At 38.6% G+C, this 17,410-nt stretch overlaps 1 protein-coding gene across 1 annotated transcript; it reads right to left on the reverse strand.

The window, feature by feature from the left end:
• Positions 1-252: 252 nt before the first annotated feature.
• Positions 253-17,230, reverse strand: DGKE (diacylglycerol kinase epsilon). Its single transcript, XM_009971411.3, has 11 exons — positions 16,259-17,230; positions 14,648-14,807; positions 14,031-14,150; positions 12,981-13,124; positions 10,942-11,099; positions 10,598-10,649; positions 10,334-10,447; positions 9,801-9,872; positions 9,174-9,301; positions 8,178-8,289; positions 253-7,857 (listed from the first exon to the last, which is right to left on the reverse strand). The coding sequence occupies exons 1-11, from the start codon at positions 16,711-16,713 to the stop codon at positions 7,666-7,668; spliced, it is 1,707 nt and encodes a 568-aa protein (XP_009969713.3). The 5' UTR covers positions 16,714-17,230; the 3' UTR covers positions 253-7,665.
• Positions 17,231-17,410: the final 180 nt, after the last annotated feature.

A 17,410-nucleotide genomic window follows, 5' to 3' on the forward strand; every position in this document is an offset into this window, starting at 1 on the left:
CTATTTCTCCCTTAGACTAAATAGTGTGCATCACAAACTGTTTTAGGATTCCAAATCACTGACATTGGTCAGAAGGAGCAATCTGGACATTTAATCTTACTATTGAAGCCTGGGGTTTTTAAACTCTTTTAAACACATCTATTATAAAGCCACACAAACTCAGCTTTTCCCCAGGGGTGAATTCCTCCAGGAGAAGGATGAACCAGAAGCAGGCAAGCAGCTGCTGAAACACCATTGTAGGTTACCAAACAGTTTTAGCTCTGAATGACATTACCATGTTGTCTAGAAATTTTTCCATGTATCTGACGCTTGAAACACTTGGAATTTGCAGCAGGGACCTCAGGCAGAAGCATGACTGCAGTGTTCAACAACATACAACTCTGTTCTCAAAATGAACAAACTTATCAGGCAGTTATTGTCATCATGACTAGATTGTTACAGAATTGAAAACTCACAGTTGCTTTTATGCATAGCTAGGAAAAGGAAAAACTGAGCTTAAATACTTTAATCCACACACTTAAATCTACAGAGAAATACAGTACAAATAACAAGACAACAAAAAGATGCATTAGGAAATTCAGTAACAGAGTCAGTGCTGTGAAAAATCTGTATTTACAAACTTCTATGAAGAATATGGAGCAGATGTTTCTCAAAAGAGCCTTCTGTGAGCTTAAGTCACACGAGATAGGCCATGACACAACTGACTGAAGACAAAAGTTCTTCAGTTTCACTTGTGTTAATGTGGAGTACCACCACAGAACCGGGTGGAGGTCTGGGACTTCACTGAAGCTGCAGCTTCTGACAGACAGAACCTGGCCCAAGTACTCAAATAATACACATCACCCCCATGTAATGATTTGAACAAATGTCACCATTACAGGGGTGAAGGGCATTATCACCTGCTTCAGAAATACTGGATGAAGTCAATATGGGTTCAAGCAGATACTTTTATGAGACATTCCACAATCACATTTCCTGTGCCTCTGCAGCAAATAAAGACCCCACTTTCCTGCTTTTATGACTAAGAGTCTTACAGTAATACCTCCTTAGCCACTCCTTGCAGGCTGCCTTCTTTTAGAAAACAAAGGAAAAACAATTTGGGATTTGAAAGCATCACTTGATGTCAAGAAAAAAACTGGCAAATTTTGACTTCAAATTTTTATAGAGGTTCAATATTATGTTGGTTGGTTATTTCTTTGCAAGGAAGATCTTGTAGACTTTACAGCTGTGAGCAGTCAGGTTTGCTCTGAGTTTTTGTTTTCTGAGAAGAGAGACAGGAATGGTAAGGAATGGTGTAGATGGCTTTTGCTTATGTTTGGGCACTAAATAATACATATCAAACTGTATCATAAGGAGTAACTGTTCTGTCAAGAATACAAAGATCACTCCCTTCCTTACTGTTCTGTGGGTAACCAGAAAAACACTGAATCCCAAATGTCACCTTTCTTGGTTGACATAAAACCTAAGATGTTATAAATTCTACTTTTTGATCTATTGCATTTTAAACTCATTTTTTCCCTATTTAGTGCAATTTCAGAACATATGCAAACACATTCAATACAAATCCCAAGTCACAGCATCACAGTATTTCCAAGCTAAAGAATAACTTTTTTTTTTTTTTTTTAAACTGTTAACATACCGGTATTTTCTTATAAGTAGTTATTACTAATTTAATGTTACAGCTCTTAAAAGTAACATTTTTACAGTATTCTGATCACTAATTATTAAATAGAAATAACTACTATACATATTGAAGTTACATGCTACAAAAATAAAAATCCATTCTGTTTAACTATAAAAATCCTAGAAAGAAAAGATGGCTGGAGGTACTTTAAGGATTACAGCAGTTGGTAGCAGACAAAGTAGCTTGAGGGATGTAAACTTTGAAGATACAGAATGCAATACACTCACAATGTAAGTTCCCACTTACACTTAAAATTATTTTTTATGCTGAAATCAACAACTTGCAAATGAAACAATGCAAAAGATGAATTACATACAGCAATAAGGGCATACAGCACAGTAAACAGGGCAGCATTAACAAGACACAAAGTAAAATTTTGAATACATTCATACTTTTCAACAGTTGAGGGCGAGATCCTCAGCTAATGTGAGTCCATATAACATCACTAGGTTTAGTCAAAGCATGTGGCTTTACTCCAGATAGAAGTCTCTCCCTGAGATGCCCAAACCCTGAACTGGGAATTCAGCACCCTTAGTGAGAGAAAGAAATTTTGATCATGCCATGCTTTTAGAACTGTGCCCTAAATGAAGTTGAAACAAAGAATGTGTAAATTCTCTCAATATACTTAACTGCTAAATGAACAAGTGGTCTCTGTTTTCTCATTCCCGTGTTCAAAAAGCACCTATCATTCCTCAGAAAAAAAAGTCAGAGCATTTTAAAATAAGTGGTTCACATTCAACAGGATCAGTTACGTACTAGTATACTCCTAGTATGTATCCTAGTTCACTCTTAACTGAAGGGTAAAATTTTTTTTTCTTTTCCAAAAGGAAGAAAACTGCTAGTAGTTGGTATGAAATACAGAACAAAAAGGATTTTAATTTAGAACACATGCAAAGATTTGTAAGTATCCTGCTCTTACCCACAGATTAACTAACTAGGTTACAGTGGTGCTCTACCAAAAAGCATTTGTTGCCAAGTAAAAAAAGAGTAACTATTATAACATTGACATCATTATGCTGTTCACAGCTACAGGCTTTAAGCTGGGTTGGTCTTTTGTTTGGTTGGTTGTTTTTAAAAGCAGTGAGATACAGTAACATAACCTTAAAAGCTGTGAGCTTCAGTGCAACATAATGCAGAATCAGAAGGAATTGGCATAACTGAAACCAGAGCCTATAACTATCAGTTCTCAGAACCTGGGGAGAATGGGGGCTTTCTTCCCAAGCAGCAAAAAGCAAAAGTTGTACTTTCAAAATAGGTCAGAGGGACCAGGAACCTTTAGAGTGCTTTCTAATATCTTCCAGGTGTGGTGGTGGTGACTGAAAAAGCCAAACAGGTGGGTTAGTGGGCTAAGAATAAGCTGTGGGAAGCCATTTCAATTTTCTTTTTCTGACAAGGTAGCATGCATGAAGGACAAAGTGGATAGAAGAGAAGCTCACTATCCTGATTTCAGCAGAGCTGTTGATACTGTCCCAAATGACATCTTTTGCTGAAAGTGAGCCACAATAAAATGAATAATTAAATGACTAGGGGAAAGAAGTACTTACTGAGTAGTTGTAAATACTAGCAAGACAGAACAGACAGGGGAACAGATTATCAATCCGAATCAGCTGAAGTTATACAGAAGAAACTTACTCTTGCTATAAGGATTGCCTCAACAAGATGATTTTCTCCCAGTGTGTTCAAACAGGGTAGCATTTTCTCTTGCAACCATGAGGAACTCAAATCTGTTTTTCAAGAGCAAATATTTAAAGCTTCTAACTAAAGTAGATGGTGTTTCAAGTTACTTAGTGCCTAAGAAAAGCAAGACCTGGAAAAGAACAACCCCTATGAAGGGGCAACATTGAAAGTGAACATGTAAAAATGAGTATCAAATGCATAAATTATGCTATAGTCTTTACATTATGAAGATGAAACGCAATTCATAACAGTGCTAGTTGAGAAAAGTGTTCAAATTTGAACATAATTCCAAAATAATTTGAAAAAGGAGTGTCACCATTGCAGTAGAAAGAAAACACAAGACTATCTTCTTTAATAACTGCAATTAATTCCAAAGTGCTGTTAAAAGTATGCTCTAAATACTATCCTAACCTGCTTTAAACACCAGGAACAACAGACATACTTAGAAAAAAAATACATAAGTAAATGCCATTCACCTCAGCTGTGTCTGAGGATGAAGAATCCAAGTTTGTACTTCAGACACCTTTTTCAAAAGTCCAGACAGAGAAAGAGCCAAAATGCAGGTGGCATTTGAAACAGTTTAACTCTGCTATGAATTGATGAAGTGAAAACGCAAAGTAAAGCAAAGCCTATGATAAGAAGTTCTATGCACATGAAAACATGCACACAGCTCCTCTCAACGTGTGTGTAAACAAGCGAGGTTTGAGCAAGGCAGGAAGGTCACTGAAAGGCTCTCCATACAAGTTTAAGTTTTTTGTATTGCACATCAAAGGACTGAGAACCTACAGTAAAGATGGTTACTGGAATCTGACCAAACTTGAGTTAAGCTAGTGTATGCAGCAATAAAACTTAAAAATAAATTTTGTGAATTCACTTTTGAGTGCTTGACAATTTATGTTATTATTCAACCTGTACATGTTACACAAAGGTATACTGTATGAAGACTGCCAGAATAAACTATTCATTATTTGTATATTTGAAACATCACTTTCACTATTTTTCCAATGTTAATCATTAACAGGATAGGGGAAAATTCTTCAGTGCAGGACATGAGATGCAGCTGCAGTGTACCCTCTTCTGGATAGAGAGCATACTGCAGTATTTTCAGGTTTCCAACCTGTTTTCGCAGAGCTACAAAATAGCTTCTGTACCAGTGCTTTATGCACCTACAACATTAAAAAGGCATGTAACAGTTCTGTAGTCACAATACACAGGGGACAACATTAAGCAGCTACAGCTAGCATTAGAACCTGGGAGCCCATTGCTGACATTTACTGTTGGACTAAAAAGAGTTCCATAAAAGTAACTCAAAATAGGCTTTAACCCAATTTGAAAAGGAGGATACATTGAAATCAAAAGACAGCATGTGGGCAACAGCATGACTTCCCAACAGATTCCAGTGGTAACACTGTAAGTTTAAAAAGAACTTTTTTTTTGTCAAGCACATAACAGCTATAGTTACAATAGAAGGATGACCCCATGCCCTATAGGGAATTGGACACTTCAACCTTACAGAATATTCTCCATGCCATAAACACAATTTTACAAGACGTTTCCCCATGCTTACAATGGCTACGTTTGCTATCTACAATTTGCTGCAATCACTAACAGTTTATGAAATACAAAACTTCTTCACTTCCACATGCAAGAAGGGGATGATCTGTCCAATACAAACAGGACTGTTTACCAGGGGTTTTCTCAAACAAGCACCCAATTAGATGCTACTTGCAATTCTAATTCTTTGTTTCTCCAAAAGGAATGATGGACTTACATTTCCCAAAAGACAATTTCACACATTTAGGGCTGGACTCCTAGCAAGCCATAGTAAGCAGGAGGATCTTGCCTGCACAAACATAGTACAACATCACTGGTACCCACTCAGGCAAAGCACAAGTGGAGAAGCCAGCTCACCTACTGTACAAAAGGGAGACTTCTGGCATCGAATATTTTTTTTCTAGATGTCAGGAGTTCAAAGAGCAAATTTTCTGAACAGTTACCAGTCCTTAGGCTATAACACATTTTGAATAATCATCTGATCAAGAAGTAACTCTTTAAACTGTATTATGAATAGTTTAGATTAAATAGCCAGTGGTGTGATTTCTCTTAAGAAAATACTGCCTTTCATAGCACATACCCTGTTTTTCCAGAGACATGACATTTGTTTGTAAACAATAGTTACGTAAGAACCATAGCATAGAACTCAGTTATTTTTAGGATGCTAGTGGTTCCAAGTTATTAAAAAAAATAATAATTTAACTAGTAAGAGTTTTGAAGCTAATACAAATTGAACCTCATAACTAAAAAAAAAAAAGGGTAGTAGATTCATCTAACATAGTATACTTTTGGGTATTTTAAGCACTTTACATAGATTTTACTATTAATATGTTCTCTATATTTACATACAATAAAATAATTAAGATGAGGTGTATAAGGCTAAGGAATACGGAATTTACAAATTGCTTCTGCTTTACAGTTCATTACATTCTAATCACATTTTCAGACAGCTATAAATTCACTGATAATCAGCAGTATTTAAGATCTAGTACATACACTTTCTACAATGAATACCATCAAGTTAAAAATGCTCTCCAAAGAGGATTACAATTGAAGGTTTTAAAAATACTGACTTTGCCAAGGTTTCAATAAATTATTTTAAAATATAAATAGTTCATTCACCATTAATGCAAACATCATTTTATAGATTGTTGAAAAACAGTTTGATTTTACAAAACCTAGAAACATAGCCTACTTTACCCAATGGTATCACTTTCAGTTAGTATAAATAAAAAAAAAAAAAGATCAGGGAGTTCTGACAAAAGCAGCAACATTCAAAGCTTTGACCAAAACTCTCAACTTCTCTTATGATCTTGTCTTATGCAGTATACATTCAGCATAAATTCTCTTCCTACTTGGAAGATAATCTTCACAACTGGATTTAACGGAATTACTTGGTGACAAATTCATAGCTCTCACCTGCTGCAGGCTTAAAATACCAACAGAAAAAAACAAAGGAAGCAAATTTTTACTTCTGTTTACAATTAAGATGTTTTTACCTGAGAAGCTTTTAACCTGAGAAGCTTCAGATAAGCCAAACTGACAGTTTCCACGTACTGTTGTATGTGTTCTTAACTTTTACTATCAGTGTAGACCACCAATATTTTTCTTGCCTTATATTCATACAGGAAATTAAGTTTCAGGCCCAACAAGGTATCTTTGACCCCCCCAAGGGCCAGTCAGAAAACAAATGCTTCCATGCTTTTTTTTCACAATCAAATTATACACATGAATGCCAGAACTTGCTAACCTCTGCAAACTTAACATCCACACTTAAAACTGAAACAGTGAACAGACTGGCCTACTATTGATCATTTTCAGGCAATTACGAAGCAAGATCTTTAACAAGCCTTTAAAAAACCCCACATTTACCAATTACCATTTTTTCTTTAAAACCATCCTCCAAACAGCTAAAAAAGACAGCTCCTTCGACCAAGGTTTCCTCCAAAAAGCCTCCTCAAGAACTATGATGTTGCTATTTACAAAAATTAACATTAGTCTCTCACTGAACTGAAGCAGAGTCAGTCACAGGATCACTCAGTGCAAGTCATGGTACAATTACTTTGACGTTGTATCTTGGGTACTCGGGACCTCAGGAGTACTCTGTCTATGGCTTACAAAGCCACTGAAAAAGGTCATTCGCTAACAGAACATTTCCAGAAACCTTTGGTCCAAAAGCATCTTGCTTGCTAACCACCTTCCCAAGAGCTCCCAGATCCTATGCTCTCCCAGTCAAGTCCGTTAGATATACACTGCACAAGCAAGTGCACAGTAAAGTATTTGTCTTGCTCTCGAGATGGAAGCCAGGAGCAGGCTGTTGTCAGAAAATCAGCCCACATTCTACTTGGTCTGGTTTTCTGTGCTGGAGCTGTTCTAGGGAAGAGGGCAGGCAGAAGCAGGCCAAACTCCCAGCTGTTCCCCCTTCCAAGGGTATCAGACATTTTGCATACTATACTATGTGTGTGCAGAGTATGTGATTCCACAGCAAGGAAGGGTTGCAGTATCTCTCTTTCCTAACATTAACTGAGTCCAGCTAGAATGGCTGGGCATCACCACTAATCTAAAAGGCAAAACAGTTGTGGTAATTCAGCTGTGAAAGTTTTCATGAATGTAAAAGCATGGCTTTTTCCTCTGCTCTAGTTCATTCACAAGTATGAACCTTTCGGCATAAACCTTAATCTAGATTAGGCATTCTCAGTGGTTTTAATGAGTTGAAGTTCATCACTATATTATGTTAAATTCCACAAAATCTATACATCTTCATCCGTCTGCTCTCTCAGGTGGTCTTGCTCGGACACGCTGGAAGCGTCATCATCTGTTTGTTCACCCGAGTGATACAACATCAGCGCATGTGTCTTATGAGTTATGGTAACAGTGCAGGGCCCCTGAGCCCACGGCTCTCCATCCACTTGCATTGGCATCTTTGAACTCTTCAAGATCAGCTAGTATTAAATAGAAGAACACACAATCATAGCAGTTCAAAGTAGCTCTGAAGATACCTTTTACAACTACAGTATACTGATGCTGCACAATTTCAGCCTGGCCAGGGAGAAATTTCGTGTTTAGTTGCACTCATAGGCCACCAACCAAAGCACTGGAGGACAAAAATCAAACACTGAATTATGACAATTAATTTTCACTAAGCAAGAGAACCATCTAGCTCAACTGCAAACTGCAACTTCAGATCAGACAGTTGGGTGCCTGTGATGCTATACTGTGTATTAAAAAAAATTTAGGGAACAGGTTCATAAACACCACTTACCCTCACTGTATGTGCCTGCCCTAGGCGAACAGGATTTGCTAGTTTCACCTGAATCTGGGCACAGTGGAAGGAACCATGAACGCCAACAACTTCCAGAAGTCCATCATCATGTCTATGAATTAAGAGACTCTTTTTAGGGATGCTCATAAGCTCTAGAATACCTGTCCAAATAACACACAGTCCTTCTATCTCTATAGAGGAGACAAATGCTACTCTACAAATACGTTTAAAGTATCTATTTGTGCTGGACAACAAACCACACAGAATGGCAAAGGAAGCCATACAAAAACAATACACCAGCTGGTACACCCTAGCCAGCTTCTAGAAACTACGATTATATGACTTTCCAAGGCTCATCATGCATATGTAAGATAAATCCACTGTGGGCCTTAAATAAATTTGTAAAATTTTCTCTTTTCACTCAGTTAATCTACAATAAAATCTTTTAATGGCTTAATTTTTTAGATTTTGGTAAAAGAACAAGTATTTTTTAGAAATCCAGGACCAGAAGCCTTGTAACAGAACTATGAAGTATATGGCTTCTGAAGAAGAAAGTCACAAGTGGGACTAACTAACGTACCCAGCTATTCCCCTCTTTCGTATTGCTCCAGACAACTTACTCAAGCACGGGAATAAAATTTTTAGCTTGGTTTTTACTTCATATTTTAACCTCTATTAAGATGTGCTCTTTTATATTCTGAAATAGATATATCTTCTACTTTCCAAGGCTACCTTTATTTTTAATAGCCTTTGCAACACTATTGCTTAATCATGCCAGACATTTTGAGAAGGTCTTAAAACAAACTTGATGTGTGGATGAACTCACTTTAAGTCTCCAACATCAGGAAAATAAAAAAATCTGAGATAGCCTACTGTTACAAGGAATTCTTCCGACTTTCAGACAAGTCTGGCTACATAAGCACAGCTTGCTGAAGGGAATTGCTTAAACTACAAAAGCTGTTACAGGAAACAAAAGAAAAAAGGTGCACTGTGTACCTGGCCAAGGGGTAAGGTTCATCACCCATTCCTTCCCAGAGTCTACAGCCACCTCCCCAATATCCAATATTCAGGACAATGATGCCTTCCAAATTGGGTAACTCAATTCTCTCACCATCCAACTCTAGCTTTAAAAGACAAACAGAAGTTAATTACCGTGGACAAAATTTGGTACTTTAATATAAGATACTCTCTTTATGCATTTAATAGGCTTCCACTTGAAGAAAAACTGGCCCTGTACAAATAGAACCTGTTTTCTTTTCATACTTAAAAAAAATTACTTCTGATTTCACAAGATATCTTAAGCCAGAACAGATGTTACTAGAGAAAAGAAAAAGGATCTCTCACATAAATCTCTGGTGCTAGGGCAAATTTTATCTGATTATCAGTACTTGAACTCATAGAACAAAGTCAAGAGCAGAAAAAAATTTAGGAATTTTCAGCAAGCTCAGACAAAAATTCCAGGAAGTAAGCTGCAGATAGCAAAAGGAACATCAAAACTACTTGAAGTCCAGAGCCACCCTTATACAAATATCACAAACTGCAAAGCTTTTCCCCTTTCCTTTCACAATGTAAGCTTTTACACTCCTCTGATTGCCCAAAGAGTAAGCAAGTTAAAAGACTTACCTCAACCTTTTTGTTAAGATCTTTACATTCTTGTACTAAGCAGTCTTTGGTTCCATAAAAAAAATAAACAGCCTATAAAAAAAAACAAAACAGAGAAAACACTGTTAGAAAGACAGTACATATGAAGACTATTTTAAATATTCATTTACAGTTATTGCTCTGCAATCCTTATCTAAAATTCATACATATTTGCACATCCTTCAACTAAGCTTTCTTGTGAGATAGGCTACAACTTGCGTAAGAAACTTGCTTTCCACTTTAAAAGGAAATAGGCAATGTCCTTAGCCCATTAAGTTTCAAAGCAAATGAGACATTCTAAACAAAAATTGAACAAACAACATATTCTGTAAGCAAGCAAGCAGAGGCAAGACAAAACATTTGTGAGTGGGTTGGAAACACATTTTACCCATGGAATCCTCTCCCCAAGAAAAAGGAGTTCAAAATCTTAAAGTGGCAGGAAAGGAAGCAGGGGAATAAAGCAATAGACTTAAGTCAACAACTACAAGGGAAAAACGTCACTTTACCAAACACACCTTGTTAATAATTCTGCTGGAAAACAGAGAGGGAGTCTTCTCACGATGAGCATGAAAATTTAAAGCCATGAGAGCATCAGGTCCTATAGAAAAGTAGTTGTTCATTGTGAATACCTGTAAGACAAAACTTCTAGTTATGGTCTTATTAAATATCACTATTATGATTTAAAAGTCACAATGTTTAATGGAAAGTAGGTAACCAGAAAAGTAAATATAAACATGCAAGTATTCCACAGAATCCATAATTATACCTGCAAACCATACCTTTGGTTTTCTTAAGTTATAGTATCCTTTGTTTGTTACTTGAACCTTCCACCTGAAAAACAACAGCCGTTACTTAGACTCATGACCGATTGTTCTCACTATCAAAACTGTAGTTTGGAATCTCCTATCTATCCTGGGATCAAGTCAAAGATTCAAATTTAGTTAAATTATGAAAGAGTTAAGCCTTGTAGAACAACTAAATAAAGACTAATTTTGGCCCTCGGTTATTTTGCAGTTCCCTTCAACAATACTTGTGCTTCTTTACATATACTGCTGCAACTGGCTATCAGTAGAGATACAGTAGTATTTGGTTCTATAGAGTTTATCTTTCCACTGTTACTCACCTGTCTAGTTTGATTCCATCTGCCTCCATGACATTTCGTAAGATTTGTTCTACAGGGACTTCTCCAGCATAACCTGCACCCCAGCCCAGTGTATTAGACAAGTCATTGCCTGTTCCCAGAGGTAAAATTGCAACTTGAGGAATATAACGTTCTTGCCCCTAGGATATAAAACCACTGCATATTAGCTCCTTCTTCAGCACTCACTTTCTCCCTTTTATCCCCAAATGTTAAATATCATTAATCTTCATAACAGTTTGTTACATAGTGCAGAGCAATAGAGCTGGCAGCATTAGTATAGCAGATGGCACACTAAAGTACTTATCATAGGGATAATGCAAAGGAAGAAAACGTTAAACCATTATGAGAAGAGAATACAAACACATTATGGAAACAATGCATTATTAATACTGAACAAAGTATTCCTTCAAAAGAAGGATGGTTTGGATCTAGAAGTGAAAGCCTGAACTTCTCATCTGTTTTCCCAATTACATGCTGCTGACTTACTGCAGCCATGGTATGTTACTAACACTGTTACTGCACATACCTCTGGGAAGTGATACATACACCAAGAGAAACAACACACAAGGCTGTGAACCATAAGACACCAAAATGCTCTTACAAGACTGAAGTGAGGGTAGCTCTAAAAGAACAGATTCACATAATACTAGAACGTTAAACCACAGGCAGAAATTCACATACTTAAAGAAGGAAAGTCAGTATCTAAGTTTCAGAGATGCCACATACACACAGATCCAACTGTCATCAACAGATGGAGCAGATGATAATCACCTCTGCAGGTCACAGAGGAAATGACGGAAGCAGATATTCACCTCAAAGGTCTTTGCTCTCTTTACCACAGAAGGGTGAACAGTTATTTCAGATGTACTATGGCCTTTGAAATTCAGCTGTGAAAGGTATTTGCAGTAAGAGGCATTACAGTTACTATAATTTCAATAAGAGTTATCAGACAGGTTACCTGGCTTTATTTGAGAGTCAAGATAAATGAAGGGAGCAAATAACCTACTGCTGATAATAAAAGGATTTTGCTGATAACCTCAGCAGTATTGATGTAACTCCAATGACTCAATTTGAATACTTGGAAACAAAGAACCACCCAGATTTCATCAACTATATGGGCTCTGAGGGACAATATATCAAGTGTCCAAGACCAAGTAACCATATACTCATATTCATTAACCTTTATAGTTACACTCCGGGACATTTCTACTTTATCAGTACATAAAAATTCTCAAAGCAGCTCAGTTTGACTATGCACGAAGTTGTAATAATGGCCTTCAACTACGACATTTCATGGATTAACAAGAAAGCTGGAGGAAAAAAGACATTTATAAGAAGAGTAACTTTCTTCCTTTTATCACTAGAGAAAAAGTTTATTAAGTAAAGCACTAAAGCCCTAGTAATTATTCTTCATTCTTAATTTTCTTAGGAGTTCTTAATAATACCCTGTAAATAAGAATATCTTCCATTTCAAATCAACAGTAAACATACAGCTTATTTTTTCCTTCTCCCCTTGCTGTTAACAGGTGAGGCTGCAGACTGATTCTGTAGAATATATGGTAAGGAGCAGAAGCAAATTACTGCACACATTCATGCACTGGCAATATAACCAGTGTAGCCAGCAAAATTATGAGGTCATTACAGAAGATTGAGCACACTGGGAGAAATAACCAGTCAGAGCACATTAGCCATTATTAGCTATGCCATTCACAACAAAATAAATCTGTTTAGACAAAGGAAAGAACAATGCATAAAATATTCTGCAGCTTGTTCTTTTCTAGTTTTACAGAAAAGAATGCCTTTAAATAAAATCTGAAGCTTTAATATTTTCCCTGAACTACAGGGACTCATAAAAAGATGCATTTCCCCCCCTTCTCAACATGAATAAGCAATTCCACAAATATTTCTCTGTAGGTTTATTTTGGAAGATTAAAATAATAGATGCAGGTAAGCGATTAGGTATAGCACTTCAGCAGCTCCAAAACTCATTTCACTACATCTTTTAATACAAAACACAATACCTTTATCTTCATCTCATCAATTGCATCCAGGACCCAGCCTACTGTGCCATCCCCACCACAGACAAGAACCCTGACAGCATTGCAAGGCAGCAAGGTACAGAGTTGGAGTGCTTTAGCAGGTGCAATTTTGCTTAGATCAAAAACCTAGAAGAAAGGAAAATAAGGAGTTCTGTAAGTTCACAGAACATGAAGTTGTTTACCTGTGTGGCAAATCCTGAGCCAAGACATTAATTCTAATGCAAAACAAAGATTCTCCATTTACAACGTTACATTAGGAAATCAGCTGTCTTGACTTTTATGAGCAGAATTTGGCTTCCTAAATTCACAATAGAGCTCCAGCTGCTTCATTAGGTATAAATGCCCTTGATAAACTGAGCTGACAGAGTCCTAAGGAAAGTCATTATGACGAATTCTGTAAAGATGAAAGACTTCAGATAAAAGTTATTTTGAATTACTCACCATTCTAAGAGATTCATTCTTTAAAGCCTGATTGGGATGCATTTAAACCAAACACAGTGATGTCTATCAGGCTCTATTCTAAGGCTGGGTTTTGAACTTTCAGAGAGAGTATTAAGGTGCAGCCAGGAAATCCAAGGAAGGACTAACTGCCTTACATCAACATCCTGTGCCATCCCAGTGGATTTTAAAGGGAAAGCAACAACACAAAGCAGCAACTGTAAACACTGACCTTTTCACAAGTAACATGAGGATTTAAACAAATACAGGTTTAAAATTAAAAAGATTTAAATATTTAATTTTCTAAAAACTGTACACCGTTTCAAGAGCCAGATACTTATTAACAGAATTACTGCATGTATTACTATAAACAAAAAATGACCAGTATTAGAACTGTAACAAACTTGGGGGTGGGTGAAGCCTCTACCCTTTTGGTCTCTCTATATAAAAGCTATTCTTTCTAAAAGAAGAAATTGCATGCATTTGTTTCCTTCACTGATCTTCCACAAGATCCTACTGCCATTGTGTAAGCAAAGTGATGTTTATTCTAATTTAAACTTTTATTTTATTATAGTGGCTTTTCACTGTAAATACCTGAACCGGGTTCAGCAGAATTTTAAATTCTCCTAGCAAAGTTTCACCCATGTTGTTTCCACTACGAGTATTAGCCAGTATGATTACTGGCATCCAGTGTTTTCTGCAGTAAGGTACTACCTGCAAAAAGGTAAAAGTCAGTCAGTTGCACAACTACTACACATTTGAAAATGTTTAAAGCCTTGGTCCAAAATCTGTCCCCTGTAAGTGTTGAAACACGGAAGTGACCAATTAGTCTGAAGTAGTCAAAACAGAAACAAATACTTCTGACACACCAAGTTTGAAGATTTCTGTTCTACAGTACCTAAGACAACAAACACGACAATGCTATGAACACAGTAATAAAAAAAAAAAAAAAAAACAAAACAAAACCACAAGGTACCCAAATCTCAGTGTTGTTTTGGTATAACAAAATCCAAATGTCTGCTGATGCTTCAACTACCATGTTGACAAAATTAAAAGCACCTCGGAATTAACGCTGCAAGTACTCCATATACATTGAAACATCTACCTGACAGTTATTAACCTGATAATGTACTGAGTTCAAGTTTTCATGTGTGGGGTGTTTTTTTTTTTTTCCTAATGTATTATAAAACCAAGAAGCAGTAGACAATTACCTTTTCATAATTTGTTCTTTTGTCTTTACGCATCTCGTTGATTGTAGACAAATAATATGGTGGAATAATTAAGTCTCTGAATTCTCCAAATGTACACTCCTCAGTCTTTAAACAATCCATCATGCATTCATCATGTACCGTGTACTGACACCACACACATCTGGAAAAAAGGCCAAAAACCATGAAAAAAATCCTCAAACAACAGGCACATAGATCTTGCTAATTTATTTTAGATATACTGGCTTTCTGAAAAGTACTTCTGTTTACATGCACCATTATAAGTAGTATTTTAAGCATGTTACAGGGAAAGCTATACCTTCCTTGGAAGTTTACACGACTATATATTTGCTACAGAGAATTACATAATTTGTTCATGTACTTGGAAGTCTAGAAAAGCATCTGAATTCTGCGGAAAAAAATCCAACAGTTTTAAATTAATTAATACCAAAACCAGGTGCTATAAATATTCTATTGCATTGTCTGCAATATTAAGTTACACTGAAAGCTTGTATGAAAAAACTGAACTAGAGCACAACAAAAAGTCTAGAGTTCAATTTAACGAAGTGTTACTAGTAACATTAATTAATAAATTTCTTAAGATTAATAATACCCCTTTAAGTCTGACACCTAAAAGGTTACACAGTACTGTACAAGGCTGATGGGTTTTGTTATGCAAAACTGCTCAGCTTTTTGACCTATTCTAAAAGCTGTCTTGGAAAACAGACTAGAACAAGAGGAAATCCTGCAACATCCATGGCCAGCCTCTGCAGAATGTTGATCTTTGTTTGCTACATCCAAAGCGTTGGTTTAAGCAGCTGTGAAAGCTATATTTGGAGTCCTGCTGACTAATCCAGCACATAACTAGAAAAGCGATGATACTTGCCCTGTACTGTGACTGACTTCTTTTCCTCTTCTTCCTTCCTTCCTTCCTTCCTTCCCCTTCTGCCTCCAAAATCCTCTCCTTCCCTCCCCAATTACGCACACTTTCTTCCAAGGTTTTGTTTCTGATAGTATGGTCATCTATACTGTAATTCTGTTTACTTACCAAGCGATTTGACAGTACCACACAGAAACTTACCACAAACTTTAACAACAGATTACACTACAGTAACTTTTAAAGCTTCCCATTAGCTTTTTTTTGAGCATCCTTAAAAATGAACTTAAACAAATACAGGATAGTTGCTCTAGTTACACTGAGCAGACGCCAATTTTGCAGAGATGCATCCACATTCTGGTGCTCTGAATTGTGAGCTGTGACACTCAAATTATTCAAGCTATCTGCTGTACAAATGACAAGTGCATTAGAACCTCTCTTACACATAGAGAGCCTTTTATATGTAAATATACAGTAGCTAACACATCATGCTGAAGTAATGCAATTAAGAAAACAAGCAGACACGAGATGCAATACCATATTCCTAATCTATGACTCAAATTACCCAAAAGCATCCATTTTAATTTTAGATTCTTTTAAGTTGTTTTTTTAACAGTTTCCTATTTGACTACTGCAGGATCTCCTTCAGGACAATGTGTTCCAACAACCCTGCAGAAAATACAGTATTGATATAGCATTGTACTTTCTCATACAAACTCAAATTCCCTTTGCTGTACCTGTAGTCGCAGAGCTTGGGCTGTGTGCCGCACTGTTGTTTGCATATCACACAGCAGCTGCAAAGTGGGACATTGCCTCTGATCCAGTGGTGCAGCATAGACCTGTGGGCTCCACCATCGCTCCTCATAATTTCCTTGCAGAGGAAAAGCTGGTCAGCCTTCTTGAGGCACCCTTCGCTGACACGCAGCCCGCAGCAGTTGCAGAAGGCACCCTGAAGGATGTGCTGAGCGCACACGCAGCAGTAGGAGGGCTGGCCAAAGAGGTCTGTGTAGTGCCAGTCATGCTTGCTCTTGCGAAAGATCTCTCGTATCAACAACTGCCGCCGGGACCGCTGGAAGTTGCACCACAAGGTGATCAGCACCGGCAGGATCACAGAGCAGAGAGTCCAAAACACCAAACTCCAGTCTGCGACGACGGAGGAGGAAGCGTCGCTCCTGCTCCCCGTCCCTTCCATTCCTCAGCCTCTCTGCCTCGCCAGCCTAACCCCTCACACCAGCCGGGCAGATAGCAGGGCGAGCCCGGGAGCGGCCCCCTCGTTCAACGAGCCAACGCGCAGCTTCATGAAGCATCTTTTAATCCCTTATTAGGGCTAAACACCTATTCGCCCCCACATCCGACCTACCGCCCAACAGGCGGCTTATCGCTAGGAGGGTCTCCTCCGCTGCCTGCCCGGGCCTAGCGCAGGGCCGGCCTCCTCCCGGCCCGGCGCCCGCAGGCAGCCGCCACAGCGCCCTGGCCGCCCCAAACCGCCCCGCTGCCCCTTAGGGCCCTCGGTGGGGCGGGGGGACACGGGCACCGCGCCGAGGCCCCTCAGACCACCGCCGCCCCGCGCTGGAGCTGCCGCCGGCCGCTCTCGCCCCGCGCCCGCTTCTCCCCCCCCGCAGCGCGGCGGGGGCTCCCCGCGGCCGCCTGCGCGGAGCCCAGGGGCGGCCGCAGCGCGGGAGGCGGCGGACGGCGGCCGAGGGGGATGCGCGGGGCGGCGGAAGCGGAAGCTGCGGAAGGCGGTTGCCGGGCGACAGGGCGCCGCCCGGAAACGGGGGAGGCGGGGGGGTTCGGCACCGCTTTATCGCGATGGAGCGCCAGTCGCGACAGTGCGGCCCGGCTTCGGCTCCTGCTGGACACCAGGGCGCAGGGCCGCGGCCGCCAAAGCC

The sequence above is a fragment of the Tyto alba genome, unplaced genomic scaffold (genome assembly GCF_018691265.1).
Source record: "Tyto alba isolate M040663 unplaced genomic scaffold, T.alba_DEE_v4.0 Super-Scaffold_39, whole genome shotgun sequence".
Classification (NCBI taxonomy): Eukaryota; Metazoa; Chordata; class Aves; order Strigiformes; family Tytonidae; genus Tyto; species Tyto alba.

Coding starts and splice junctions, on each gene's coding strand:
- DGKE (XM_009971411.3), bottom strand. CDS start 16,713: ATGGAAGGGACGGGGAGCAGGAGCGACGCTTCCTCCTCCGTCGTCGCA. Junction 14,808..16,258: donor CCCAAGCTCTGCGACTACAG/GTACAGCAAAGG, acceptor CCTTTTTTCCAG/ATGTGTGTGGTGTCAGTACA. Junction 7,858..8,177: donor GGCAGGCACATACAGTGAGG/GTAAGTGGTGTT, acceptor ATTTAATACTAG/CTGATCTTGAAGAGTTCAAA.